The sequence below is a fragment of the Misgurnus anguillicaudatus genome, chromosome 9, assembly GCF_027580225.2.
Source record: "Misgurnus anguillicaudatus chromosome 9, ASM2758022v2, whole genome shotgun sequence".
Taxonomy (NCBI): Eukaryota; Metazoa; Chordata; class Actinopteri; order Cypriniformes; family Cobitidae; genus Misgurnus; species Misgurnus anguillicaudatus.
In genome coordinates, this window is record NC_073345.2 from 17,678,749 (window position 1) to 17,692,236 (window position 13,488).

The 13,488-nt window shown below is 37.9% G+C and overlaps 2 protein-coding genes across 3 annotated transcripts; one reads left to right on the forward strand and one right to left on the reverse strand.

Moving 5' to 3' along the window:
* On the forward strand, positions 1 to 5,245 carry ppp1r14ba (protein phosphatase 1, regulatory (inhibitor) subunit 14Ba). 2 transcript variants are annotated; one of them, XM_055180683.2, is made up of 5 exons: positions 1 to 195; positions 341 to 537; positions 3,609 to 3,692; positions 4,026 to 4,058; positions 4,199 to 5,245. In XM_055180683.2, exons 2-5 carry the CDS (start codon positions 346 to 348, stop codon positions 4,280 to 4,282), a joined length of 393 nt encoding a protein of 130 aa, XP_055036658.1. In that variant the 5' UTR covers positions 1 to 195; positions 341 to 345; the 3' UTR covers positions 4,283 to 5,245. The 2 variants fall into 2 exon arrangements, with proteins under 2 accessions (XP_055036658.1, XP_055036657.1); XM_055180682.2 differs by having other exon boundaries at positions 3 to 537.
* fkbp2 (FKBP prolyl isomerase 2) lies at positions 5,073 to 9,191 on the reverse strand. The gene is made up of 6 exons (XM_055180681.2): positions 9,036 to 9,191; positions 7,934 to 8,094; positions 7,738 to 7,850; positions 7,381 to 7,427; positions 7,218 to 7,253; positions 5,073 to 5,489 (listed from the first exon to the last, which is right to left on the reverse strand). Exons 2-6 carry the CDS (start codon positions 8,090 to 8,092, stop codon positions 5,428 to 5,430), a joined length of 417 nt encoding a protein of 138 aa, XP_055036656.1. The 5' UTR covers positions 8,093 to 8,094; positions 9,036 to 9,191; the 3' UTR covers positions 5,073 to 5,427.
* Positions 9,192 to 13,488: the final 4,297 nt, after the last annotated feature.

A 13,488-nucleotide genomic window follows, 5' to 3' on the forward strand; every position in this document is an offset into this window, starting at 1 on the left:
TTTAAGGGGAGCTATTGGCGTGGTGACATTTCAGCACGGACACTTGGAGGCGCCCACAAGCTGTCCTGTGTCAACTGATGGAGCGATTCGGAGAAGATGGACTTTGAAAAAGCCACACAATAAGTCTGATGATTTTTTTTCTAAACTCCTTGTATGTGTGATCCCCATACACATTTGCGGACTTGCAATCTGAAGGTCTGTTTGATTTTTAAAAAGGGGCCGGCACTTCTTGCAACATGCAATGGATGCGCACATGGCGGAGCATTGATATCCAGCCGTGTCTTTTACATTGATGCTCTGATTCATTAAACCATTAAGTTCATCTCAGATTTTTTATTAGGGACAATGGCAGCGGTAACGAGTCCAGAAACGACACCTCAGCCCCGGGTCTATTTTCAAACACCTCCCAATGCCGAAGAAGAAGTGCCACAGAAGCAAGGTCGCGTGACTGTCAAATATGACAGAAAGGAGTTAAGAAGGAGGCTCAATTTGGAAGAGTGGATTGTTAGCCAGTTAATGAATCTGTACGACTGCGAGGTAGGATTTGTATTGTCATTGCTTTTGATCGTGTCAATCCTTTGTTGCCATGAATGACAGCTCCGGCTTTCCTCCGCGCGTGCACCGGTATTGATCTTTTGTCGTGTCTGTTTTGTCCCATCATTTCCATGCTTTTATAAATCAACGATTGTGCAGAATTACATGACAATTTTTTATTTATTTTCTTAATTTTTTTTATCGATGTTGATTTATGGTTGTGCATTTATTTTATTCATGGGCGTGGCATGATAGAAGTACAGACAAAGCCGTAAAACAAAGCTTAGCAGGTGGCCTAAGTATCACTAGATTAAACTCATCATGTAACCAGTATATCATCGCAAAGTGTGTTTTCTTTATATGATAATATCACACAGATCTTAACAACGATGCCTGGATTATGCACAGGTGCATGAACAAAGACACAAATCCAACAAATATCTGCAGATGAATAAAACACAAATATTACTTAGTAACATTGTACTACATTTATATTTCTGTTGCACGTATATAAAAAACAATGCATGGCTTTTGTCTTCTGCAGCCCTCTGGGATCAGGAATCACCCCTCTTGCTTTTGAGATGATGTCATCTGTTCAGACATGTAAATTATACTTCACTTTCAGCTTGACTTAACCTCCAGTGCTAATTTAACTGACCTACATTTTACGTAGTGTAAAACTAGCTCTTTAAATGAGATTTTTCTAAATGCAGATTTCACCCCAGCAGTAGTAGGCCTCATCCTGAGCTAAAATCTAGGAATCCAGTGTGCTTTGTCTTACAGTAGTCTGAATCTGTTGGATGTAAAGCTCACTGATCGGTGTTGAATTCCTATCTTGGAAGTCCTAGCATACAAAACGGTGACATTCTAATGACGCTTTGTAAGAAAATAATAAAACCATTCATAGTCTTATTTGTGAAATGTCATGCAAATCCCACAGGTTTATGGAATATTAATGTGGTCAGACAGGAGAACAGGAGCCTATTATACTGCTAGACACTGCAACGTTTGCCCACCAATTAAATCGACGTTTAAAATGCACATCTTGGCTTGCAATCACCCTTTGCTAAAAATGTTGTCTGCTTTAGTGAATAACAATGTACAGTAACAAACAATATTAATCTATTTATTTAAATGTTTTTTAAGCCTTTACTTAAGCCAACATGGACAAAGAACAGCTCCCATCTCCTGCAGATTTCAAATGTTTTAACATCAAATCACAAAACAAATTTTTTATTGAACTCAAACTTTTTTTAAATACAGGCAAGCAATGATCATTTACATCTGGTCGTCACTACAAAATAAATCCCAACACGATGGTTAGGATGCCAACATAAAATATTACCAGCAGAGCTACAGGAACCAGTGGAGGAAACTGGTTGCCTAGGGCAACAATTATACAGTTTAGCGGTTATTACAAAAAGACCTAACTGTGGAATGATGCGATTAACCAATCACAATGCATATTCCAGTCTCATTAATAAAACACTGCACCAGTCTGCAAATGTTAAACCTCGTTCACAGTATCCGATAGCATTCTACCCACCCGGAGGTGTCTTGTAGTGCTTAAATGATCAATAGTACATCTGATCAAGCTTTGGACAGTGTGCAATAGCAACTTAACAATATGGGTCAATATGCTTTCACAGTGACCGCAGTAGCACAAAAAACTTGTGACAATTCCTCCCACGTCAGCTTTATTTCTCTTCATCTCTCCCATAAACTCACAGTTGGAGTCTAATAGTGTTGCAGAGAAACGGCAAATGCAAACAGCATGCGAATGCGTCTGACGAAAACAAGTGTACTAAGAAAACTAGCTTCAATAAGCCGTAAGACACAGAAACCTTAGATCTTAGTAAGGTAGAGACTTGAACTGGGTGATTCTCACGAAATCCAGACTTTAAAGGTGTCCAGCATCAGATATTTAAAAAATTTTTTTTGCACATATAAGATTAAGGTCTGAACTTACTATAGCCATTATTTTTAGAGGATTTAAAAAATACTTCCTATAGAATTATTTACATTTTTTAGATTATCATTATTATATTATATATTAAAACTCATCATTACCGCAACATGATATTACATTAAATATATGCATTTACAAACTCATATTTCGGTAATGAGAACTAAATAGTTGTCTATGTACTATGACAAACAAAATTTCAAATTTTATCAGGAGAGAAAAATAATTACTGCTTACCTGGTAGCACTCTTAAGTGTCACAGTCAATTATGTCTGATTGAAAATTGTTGCGGAGGATGAGAACATTTTTCTTGGACACATTTATATTCCTTATTATTGTCTCTACATTTACCAATGATCACCAACAGGCACTGAAGCTTTTTATTTTTTAGATTTTTTAACTATAAATATTTCCATGTCAAAGAACCCAAATCCTGTCATGGACACGTTGCGGTAATGAAAATTTCCCTCTTAAATGTGGAAATAACAACAAAATTGGTTTGTATGATGTCATCTGAAAACACATGCAAAATAGTACATGAAGAGATGTTTGTAACTGTATGCTTCTTATTTTGATACTCTTACTTTGCATTTACTTTTTTTATCAAAATGTTTCATGACACCTCATAAGACTAATTTCTCGAGAGTCACCCAACTGTGAATATAAATCCACGTCTGTCTCCCATCAATCTAAAAACATATCGGACAGCTTGAATAGAAATAAAGATTGCAGTCCCTTTGCAAGCTGCCAGGAAGTGAATTAAGATTGTTATTCAAAACCACACACACACACACACACACATTGAATCACACACACATGGACATTAAGGATCAGCCCGTATCATATTGTGTTAACAGGATGTCAGAAAAAAAAGCAGATGTTCCTTTATTTTAAGGATTCACAAAGAGTTGTAAGCTCATATTGGGGTCAACCCCAGTAAATATAAAAAGATGCTCGTCTCTTTTTTATTTATTTATTTTTTACAAAAAAAGGTCTAATTTATGGTCTGACCATTGTTCTGCAACATGTGAATTATTTACATTCATTGTCTATTATTACAGGAACTCCTGTTATTTCTCTTTCTCATCAGTGGTTATGTGTTTTGCAGGAAGATGAAGTTCCTGAGCTGGAAATAGATGTGGATGAGCTGTTGGATTTGCCTAGCGATGTCGAGAGAGCCATTCGAGTGAAGGTCTAATAAGATCTCTAATACATTTGCTTGATCCGGTCGGCTTTAAAAAAAAGTCTCCCTTAAGAATATTCACCCACAAGGCTTTCTCAGTTCCTGCATTGCTTTCCAGTATCCCTCTGCCATTTTACATGCAGGTGGTTTTATATTTATCCTTAGCTATTTTTAAATGTGGGATTTCAGCAGGAGATTTGTTATTGTGAACAGAAGAGGCTTGGCACATTTCTCCAGAATATTTCAGAGTTTTACATCAGCCTTCTTGCTTTGATCGGTACATATGGTTGGAGTAAACAGCACATTAGTGTAAATTAATTCCTTTTTCATTTTTGTGCACAGATGCTGCTGGTCGACTGTTACAAGCCTAATGATGTAAGTCCCTTTTTAAATATTGAAGGAGTTGGGAATTAGCTTCATTACATCTCAACATCCCATTGCATTTATTTAATGATGCTCAAAAAGATCATTTTTATCAGCATTACAATAATTATTGAATCAACGACCACTCGCAGGACTTTGTGGCAGCATTGCTGGAGAAAGTTCGGGGCATGCAGAAGCTCAACACTCCCCAGAAGAAAGGTGAGCTGACGCCATGAGGCCACACCAGCTCCCCTCCCACCACCACAAAACGAACCTGTCACTCCAGAGGAGAGATGCAGGCATGCAGACCCAACCACTATACCACAGTGTCTGTCTGTCAAATGGAGCTTATTGATAGGAGTCCAGCCAAGCCAATCTCAGCTGCAGGTTAACCACCCCAACTGTTTTACTTTGTCTTAGTACTGTCTCAGCATATATTACATGTAGAGAGTGTGATCATGTCCCTTTAGCAAAAAACTCCTGTGGTGATTTAGGGAAAGAAATGGTTGATGTTATGGTTTCACTGATACACTTCTTTCAGAGCCACTTGACTTGGCTTGATGTGTCTGTAGTCAAGTAGAAGCAACTAGCGCAATTTTTCTTTATATTTTCGTCTCTCACTCTTCTGATGTTTTTCAATAAGGGCAACATTAAAATTTTGAAGGCAAGAAAGCGTTAGTTTTAGATGTGCGGGGATCTTGGATTTTAGGATGTGTTGATGTGAATTGGGAGGGAGGGAGCGTGAGAACTGTGAACGTGTTTTGTAAGCCATTTTTAATCTACCATTTTTAGGAAAAAAAATGACAGGTCTGTGTTAGTACTACTACTCATTTTAGGAATTATCTGCTTAAGGAAGCTATCAAAAATAAAGCTAGTTTGAAATTTTGTCTGAATAAGAGTAGCAATACCAATAGAGTGAATTTGCCAATTTGTTACAAGACATTTTTACGAATCTCTACAGAGAAAGGACAGTGATCTCTGTTAAAGGATTTTAAACAATGCTGAATTAAGTTCAAAGCCCAAGTATCTTTTGTAAAATAAAACGTTTATTCAATTTTAAGTGAACAAGATTGAGAAATGCATCTCTTCCTGATCAGTGCTTGTTGGAATGGCAAAAACTGTACCTTGTGCACTCTCACAATCAAATCTGTGTAGTAAGGCTCTCAAATAAAAAAATGGTGCTACATACATGTCTAAAACTGTGTTGCTTTTTCTTTGATGTGAAAAAATTATTCGAATGGAATTAAAAGTGTGATTTTTTTCATATATGATACCTGGTAAATAACTAAAAAAAAATCTTAAACACTTGAAATTGCTATGCAGGTATATTGGACACAGTGTACAGCTCAGTGGTTCAGTGCTCGCAGGCCTACCAATCTCACTATAAGTCAGATCTTCTTTCAATGCTTAACAGCTCTACTTCAAAGATGAGTGTGGCTCCACCTAGAGGATAAAATGCATAACATTACATCTCCATTATGTGCAAAATATTACAAAGCAAGAATGTGCAAAAACTGCATGCAGGGCTCAACGCAAATGATTTTTCAGTGGTTCAGGTTTTCACTTGCCCTGCTAAAATTTTTACTGGCCCCAATAAAAAAAGTCAGTATCACATACACTACTCACAAAAAGTTAGGGATGTTCGACTTAAGGGAGAAAATTATAAAAAAATGCAAACAGTTCATGCTACAGTGATATTATATTATGAAAGAAGGGCATTTGAGTAGAAATGTCAAATTAAGTTTACATGTAAAGTAGGGGTGTCAACAATAATTGATTCGGCAATGCATCGCAACGCGCGCATGCACGATTCAGCATCAATGCAGCAAAGTGGAATATGTCACTGTTTATTTTCTGGCCTCGAGTGGACAATAAAGTTGTGAAGTTTCAATTACTTCCGGGGGCATAACAACAACAATCAAGATGGCTGAGGTGGAGAGAGATGACCGTGATAGATGGGTAAATAAAAACGCACCCTTTTCCATGAAAAGCAGACATATGGGCACATTTCGGATTCTATGAAGTTAATGGGAAACTAGACAAGACTTACGCTGTGTGTAAAATTCTCATCTCAGGTATATAATTGTCATTGTCTTAAAGCTGCTAAGCTTCCGTTTTTGTTGAGAATAGTTGCACTTGACTGATTAAAAATTTGCCTTGTTGTGTACAGTAGAATTCTGATGCATGCATCTTAGAATCGAATTGAATCGTTACCTGGTGAATCGTAATTGAATCAAATTGTTAGGGCAGTATCAGGAGCCTTATCACCCTGTAGCCCAAGACAGCTTGCCCACTGAAGCTAAGCAGGGCTGAGCCTGGTCAGTATTTGGATGGGAGACCACTTGGGAAAACCAGGTTGCTGCTGGTAGAGGTGTTAGTGAGACCAGCAGGGGGTGCTCACCCTGTGGTCTGTGTGGGTCCTAACACCCCAGTATAGTGATGGGGACACTATACTGTCAAAAAAGCACCGTCCTTTGGATGAGACGTTAAACTGAGGTCCTGACTCTCTGTGGTCATTAAAAATCCCAGGATGTCCTGCGAAAAGAGTAGGGGTGTGCCCCAGCATCCTGGCCAAACTTGCCCATTGGCCTACTAATCATCCCTCATACTAATTGGCTATATCACTCTTAATCCTCTCCACTAATAAGCTGGTGTGTGGTGGGCGTTCTGGCGCAATATGGCTGCCGTCGCATCATCCAGGTGGATGCTGCACATTGGTGGTGGTTGAGGAGGTTCCCCCGTTCATATGTAAAGCGCTTTGAGTACTGAGAAAAGCACTATATAAATGTAAGGAATTTTTTTTTTATATATAATGCACACCCCTAAAGGTTATAGTGCATTTTAGGTGCATTGTGAAATTTCACCGGAAAGTCGAATATCCCTAACTTTTTGTGAGTAGTGTATTTAAAAATAATAATTCAAAAGTCAAATATAATTGTATACAACAGACATGTTCCAATGAAAAAAGGCTCCCAAAACTGTGCAAAATATTGCATTGTAAGTAAATGTCTGCTTCCAAGATGTTTAATAATATACATTGATGAAAATATATTTTAGTGACAATACTTTTACTGGCCCCGAATGTCTCTCACGCTTGCCCCGGGCTACCGGGCAGTCCTTTATGTTGAGCCCTGTGCATGTTAAAAATGGTGATTGTGCATCAAATCTTACCTGGAATTTTAGGTGGTGCACCTCTGTCACCATAGCCTGTAGTTAAGAAAAATGATATATCATATGATATGGTCAAACAATCAACTTTTTAAAAGATTTTAACACTAATGGTACTAGTTCACATTGTAGTCAGCTGTATTATAAAGTAATGTTTTATACTCACCAAGCTCAGAGGGAATAACCAGTTTTCTTTTCTCACCCTCGCACATTCTAGCAAAAAAAATAAAAAACATCACATGCTAAATATGATATACTTATAATGAGGTTTTTGGGTGCTATATGTGTGTAATCAGATGGCTAAGAAATTACAGCAAAACGAGGAACAGATAGAGAATTGAGACGAGAGGTTGAATTAGAACCCTAACTTATTGAAGCCAATTTTCTAACCATTAAGCCACACTTCTGACCCTACAAGTACTAGGCATGTGATCATAATGTAATGGCTCGTATGTGTATGACTTGGTTCATCCTAAGACTTGACTAAGTGTAAGAAATCATGTAGTAATATAATACTGCTCACCCCAATAAACCCTGATCCCAGCCCTTGATAACCTGCCCAGTGCCAAGTGTGAAAGTGAAGGGCTGATTCCTTGGGATGCTACTGTCAAATTCCGTCCCATCTTCCAGTTTCCCCTGCAGATCAAAACGGTTAATTACAAGACAAATACTTTATTTCACATTGATTATTATTTGGATCGGAACAGCCGAACACTTACAGTGTAGTGCATGTTCAACACGTCTCCCTTTCGGGATTTAATCGGACAGTTGTCCACTCTTTTCTTGATTCCAATCTGTAGTTTTTTCTTGTCCGCCCCATGTACGACTGCCATGAGGACAGACATTAGTGTGACAGCTAATACCAAACACAGCCTCATGTCTGTGAAGAGAAACAGCACAAGTCAATAGACAGAAATGAAATTCTCTAATTAGATTAGACTGAACTAGTCATTCATCCTCAAAATGAAATATTTAAAATATGACAAAATAAAGTTATTCTTATAGATACTAGGGGGCGGCTTCCCGGGCAGGGATTAGACTAGTCCTATACTAAAATAAATGTAAGAGCCGTCCAAACTGAAAACAACTTGCACTGACATATCTTAAAATACATCAGTGCCCTTTGTTTTGCCTCAAAATGCACACAAGTAATGTTTTAGTATGGCATGTTTGTTCAAACTAGCTAGATTTACTAATTAAACTAAGGTCTAGTCCTGTCTTAAAATAATCCCTGTCCGGGAAACCACCCCTAGATTAATAGACTCATAAGGTTGACATCCACTGCAATAGAAAGTGGAAAGACAAACCATTTACATTTGCGCATGCGCAGTGTCTGCACATAAAAGTACACGTTATCCTTAAATTTAAATATGAATGCAAGCCGTTTTAATAGCAGCAGGGCTCTGAATCAAGCTCAAAGTAATACTTTAACAAATGTATCGAAATCAATTTTACCTCGCAAAGCATTATGCCAATAACCAAATCTTTTATATCGTGTTAGATGTATCGTGTTAAGTTCATTGCGTGACGGGTAACAAAACGCCTTTTCTTCGTTTATACATTTCGTTAACTGTTTCCAGCGCCACATAATGCCGCTATAAAGAGAATCGCCTGGTATATTTCTTTGTTAGTTGCAGTTACTTTTTAAAGCTCAAGTGACATATATTTTCCCATGCTTCCTTTGATATCCTGTTATGCTACAATCATCATGCATTTTTTTACCAAATTACGAAAAAGGTGAGGCGGAGAACACAAAACTATATTTAATACAAATCAAACGCTTTATAACAAATAATGCATATCAGCAAAATGTTTATTTACCTGCAGCAAAAATTAAACACACCGTCCTCCGAAATCTCAGAAAGAGACTTCTTTAGGATTTAGGAAGTGACGTCAGGAGTCATACATGACTTCCTAGTTGCTTTGCAAATTGTAATAAATCATTTTAAATATTTAAAACGCATATAAAATGGATGTTTGAAATGACATTAAATACATAAGGTCCAACAAATAAGTTGCTTTGTTGATATACAAGACTGGTAAGGGGGACTTTTATTTTGGGTACAGCTAAAATTACTCAGAATGTACACGTGGGGGCGGTATTTACTCATACAATTCTTGTAATTTGTTGCTATACCAATGTTTAATCTGAATAACAAACACGTCGAAACATACTTTAGAATATTATTTTCTCGAAGAAAAAAAACTATGTCAAAAATATACAATGATGCAAATTCTGTATATATATATACACACACACACACACACACACCCTCCACTTGTTCCATTTAATGAGGCCTTATTAAAACTACAGGTGGCAGAAATCTGTTCCTGGACCATGGCATATATTCAACCTCAATCCTGAACACCCCCCCCCCACCATAATCACCATATTCTTCCTTGTGAAAAGGTTTCTCATTTAGATCCCATGTGTCATGTACCGTGTGACTGTACTGTATGTGACTGCAATAAGAAAGGTTGTGGTTGCTGTGGTGGGTGACAAAGGTGAGCAGACAGTCTTCTTACTTCTGTCATTTGACTCTCCCGTGGCTTGTTTCAATGTGACGGACTGAATGCAAATGAGTCAGCTGCTCTTTCCAAAATGATCTCGTTTCACCACGAGTCTCCCGGTGCCTCGATAAATCACAAAAACTGAATCAGCGTACAGGCGGATGTGCGTTATGTATGACCTTAAATGAATAAATTATTACAGTCTTCAGCAGATGTGCAGTAATCACGCAGTGCCTACCAAATGTTGCCATCACAGATTGTTGGTTAAAATTAATTGAAGGCGATATGTTCCTCTGACAGTGTGTTCATCTCTCGTTTGATAAAGAATGTTTCACATATACAACATATAGTAAGTTCAATGAATACTGGATGCTTATCTATTACAAGCAAGCAGGTTAAACCTACATGACAGCAATAATCGCTAGTCAGAGATCAGACAGTTTGTGTCTAACACATCTCTGGCCCCATACTTGCTAAACAGTTACATTATAGGCTTACTGTATAGGCCTATATTGTAATAGATCACCACTGACTAGCCAGGTGTCTTATGCTGAGTCCTTCTCAAACTAGCAACAGACCAACAACATTTAGAGACAATTTGTTCAGAAGAATGCTACCTAGATCATCCCATACCAGTTAACCAGCCAAACCATGACCTTCTGAATTTAATGTCATGCAGTGCTTCATGGGAGTGGGCAACCACAACTGAGCTCTTTTTGTACAATTTTCATTGTCATGGTAACAGCAACATCTGTGATTGATGGCTCTTACTTAGGATTCAACTACTAAACTTAAAAAAAATTAAAGTGAAATGAAAAATGACACTGACTTGTGGCGTCTACTTATTTAACATTCCTTGAGCTCCTTGTAGTTTTTTCCAAAGGGTTGCTGTGAAAGTCATTCAACAGAGAAAATGAATGCAATTTTATTTTAGTCCAGCAACACTGTTGTTCTGCTCTATTGCAATGTAATATTTTTGTGCCGCTGCTTCTTGTGTTCTTATCGTGCATCCATTGAAGAGCTTTTGGGCTTCTGTTTCATAAGAAACTCCAAAACATTTTAACAGTGATGTATTGGTTCAAGACACACTTTTACAAACACATACAATGTGAAAGCACCGCCGGTAGACGATCCTTTTAAGTCCTTTGGCAAATGAATAATTTCTGGAATCATAAGTGCCGTACGTTTTAATGAAAGAAACCATTGCACAACCTGTCTTGTGTGCGTGTCTCTCTCTCTCTCTTTGTGTGTGTGTGCAAAAATAACAAGACAATCCTGAAAAACAAGTGTCTTTTTAGTTGCAAGTACAATCTTAAAAATAAAGGTGCTTCCTCCCAATGCCAAATAAGAAGCATTTTTGGCTGAAAGATGTGAGGTGTAAATTGAAACAATAAAGGTGTGCTCACATACTGATAAAAATGAATACCTTCTAAGGCACGGTAAGTCGCATGGATAAGAGTGTCTGCCAAATCCATCAAATGAAATTTTGTTATGATACATCAGTGGGTTTGGGCGACACAAAGTCAGCGGCTTGATTCGGCAGTGTCTGGTTTACAGGTACTTCCTGTATCCTGAGATACCTTCATCATCTTGTAGCACAATTCTGTGTGTGCGTGGGGAATGTGATTGAGCCTGATCAAGTTTGAAAAATAAAATGGCAGCCAAGAGGCGTAAGATTGCATTTTAGCGAGAAATTAGTATTGTAGTTTTCAAATATGGGATTAGTTATCACAAAGGTGCTCTCTGTTTATATTTCATAGAGAATTCCATTATGCTGCTTATGAAAGCTGTCCGAATGGGTTTCACGAAGCTACCTTCATGGCGCCGAAATGCGAAGTGCACCTTTAGCAATCTGACCAATGTAAAAACGTTGTTTGTCTGCCAGTGTTTCCTGGGTGGCACGCCACCAGCGGCTTGCCGCTGCTGGACCACCGTTGGTTTCTACTTAAACAATTATCAACAAAAAATAATAGGAATCAAAAATAATAAAAATCTTAAAGGGGACATTTCACAAGCCTTTTTCAAGATGTGAAATAAATCTTTGGTGTCCCCAGAGTACGTAGTGAAGTTTTAGCTCAAAATACCCCACAAATAATTTATCATAGCACGTGTTTTGGGTGTGTCCTTTTAAATGAAAATGACCATGGTGCCATGGTTGGATAGTGCAGATTAAAGGGTGGTATTATCCCCTTCTGACATCACAAGGGGAGACACATTTCCCATTTTTTTCATGCTTGCAGAGAATGGTTTACTGGGTTGATCTTTTTTTACATTTTCTAGGTTGAGATAAGCACTGGGGACCCATTTATAGCACTTAAACATGGAAAACTCTGATGCTCATGATATGTCCGCTTTAAGAACAGATAAAAAAAAGTGAGACTGGAAAAATATAGGCCGTGTGTGTGTGTGTGTGTGTGTGTGTGTGTGTGTGTGTGTGTGTGTGTTCAATTTCTCATTAATGCAATTATCTAATCAACCAATAACAACCAATCACATGGCAGTTGCTTCAATGCATTTAGTGGTGTGGTCCTGGTCAAGACAATCTCCTGAACTCCAAACTGAATGTCAGAATGGGAAAGAAAGGTGATTTAAGCAATGTTGTGTGTGGCATTGTTGTTGGTGCCAGACGGGCCAGTCTGAGTATTTCACAATCTGCTCAGTTACTGGGATTTTCATGCATAACCATTTCTAGGGTTTACAAAGAATGGTGGAAAAAAGGAAAAACATCCAGTATGTGACAGTCATGTGGGCGAAAATGCCTTGTTGATGCTAGAGGTCAGAGGAGAATGGGCCAACTGATTCAAGCTGATAGAAGAGCAACTTTGACTCAAATAACCACTCGTTACAACCGAGGTATGCAGCAAAGCATTTGTAAAGCCACAACACGCACAACCTTGAGTCGGAAGGGCTACAACAGCAGAAGACCCCACCTGGTACCACTCATCTCCACTACAAATAGGAAAAAGAGCCTACAATTTGCACAAGCTCACCATAATTGGAAAGTTGAAGACTGGAAAAATGTTGCCTGGTCTGATGAGTCTTGATTTCTGTTGAGACATTCAGATGGTAGAGTCAGAATTTGACGTAAACAGAATGAGAACATGGATCCATCATGCCTTGTTACCATTGTGCAGGCTGCTGCTGGTGGTGGTGTAATGGTGTAAGGGAAGTTTTCTTGGCACATTCTAGGCCCCTTAGTGCCAATTGGGCATCGTTTACATGCCACGGCCTACCTGAGCATTGTTTCTGACCATGTCCATCCCTTTATGACCACCATGTACCCATCCTCTGATGGCTACTTCCAGCAGGATAATGCACCATGTCACAAAACTTGAATCATTTCAAATTGGTTTTTTGAACATGACAATGAGTTCACTGCACTAAAATGGCCCCCACAGTCACCAGATCTCAACCCAATAGAGCATCTTTGGGACGCATCCCACAAATCTCCATCAACTGCAAGATGCTATCCTATTAATATGGGACAACATTTCTAAAGAATGCTTTCAGCAGCACCTTGTTGAATCAATGCCACGTAGAATTAAGGCAGTTCTGAAGGTGACGGGGGTCAAACACAGTATTAGTATGGTGTTCCTAATAATCCTTTAGGTGAGTATATATATATATATATATATATATATATATATATATATATATATATATATATATATATATATATATATATATATATATATATATATATATATATATATATATATATATATATATATATATATATATATATATATATATATATATATAT

What these genes read in the sequence shown, in the direction of transcription:
- ppp1r14ba (XM_055180683.2), top strand. Translation starts at nt 346, where the DNA reads ATGGCAGCGGTAACGAGTCCAGAAACGACACCTCAGCCCCGGGTCTAT. An exon ending in TGAATCTGTACGACTGCGAG is followed by an intron (nt 538 to 3,608) that starts GTAGGATTTGTA and finishes TGTGTTTTGCAG; the next exon opens with GAAGATGAAGTTCCTGAGCT. An exon ending in AGAGAGCCATTCGAGTGAAG is followed by an intron (nt 3,693 to 4,025) that starts GTCTAATAAGAT and finishes TTTTGTGCACAG; the next exon opens with ATGCTGCTGGTCGACTGTTA.
- fkbp2 (XM_055180681.2), bottom strand. Translation starts at nt 8,092, where the DNA reads ATGAGGCTGTGTTTGGTATTAGCTGTCACACTAATGTCTGTCCTCATG. An exon ending in TGGGATCAGGGTTTATTGGG is followed by an intron (nt 7,428 to 7,737) that starts GTGAGCAGTATT and finishes TTTTTTTGCTAG; the next exon opens with AATGTGCGAGGGTGAGAAAA. An exon ending in TGCACCACCTAAAATTCCAG is followed by an intron (nt 5,490 to 7,217) that starts GTAAGATTTGAT and finishes TTTATCCTCTAG; the next exon opens with GTGGAGCCACACTCATCTTT.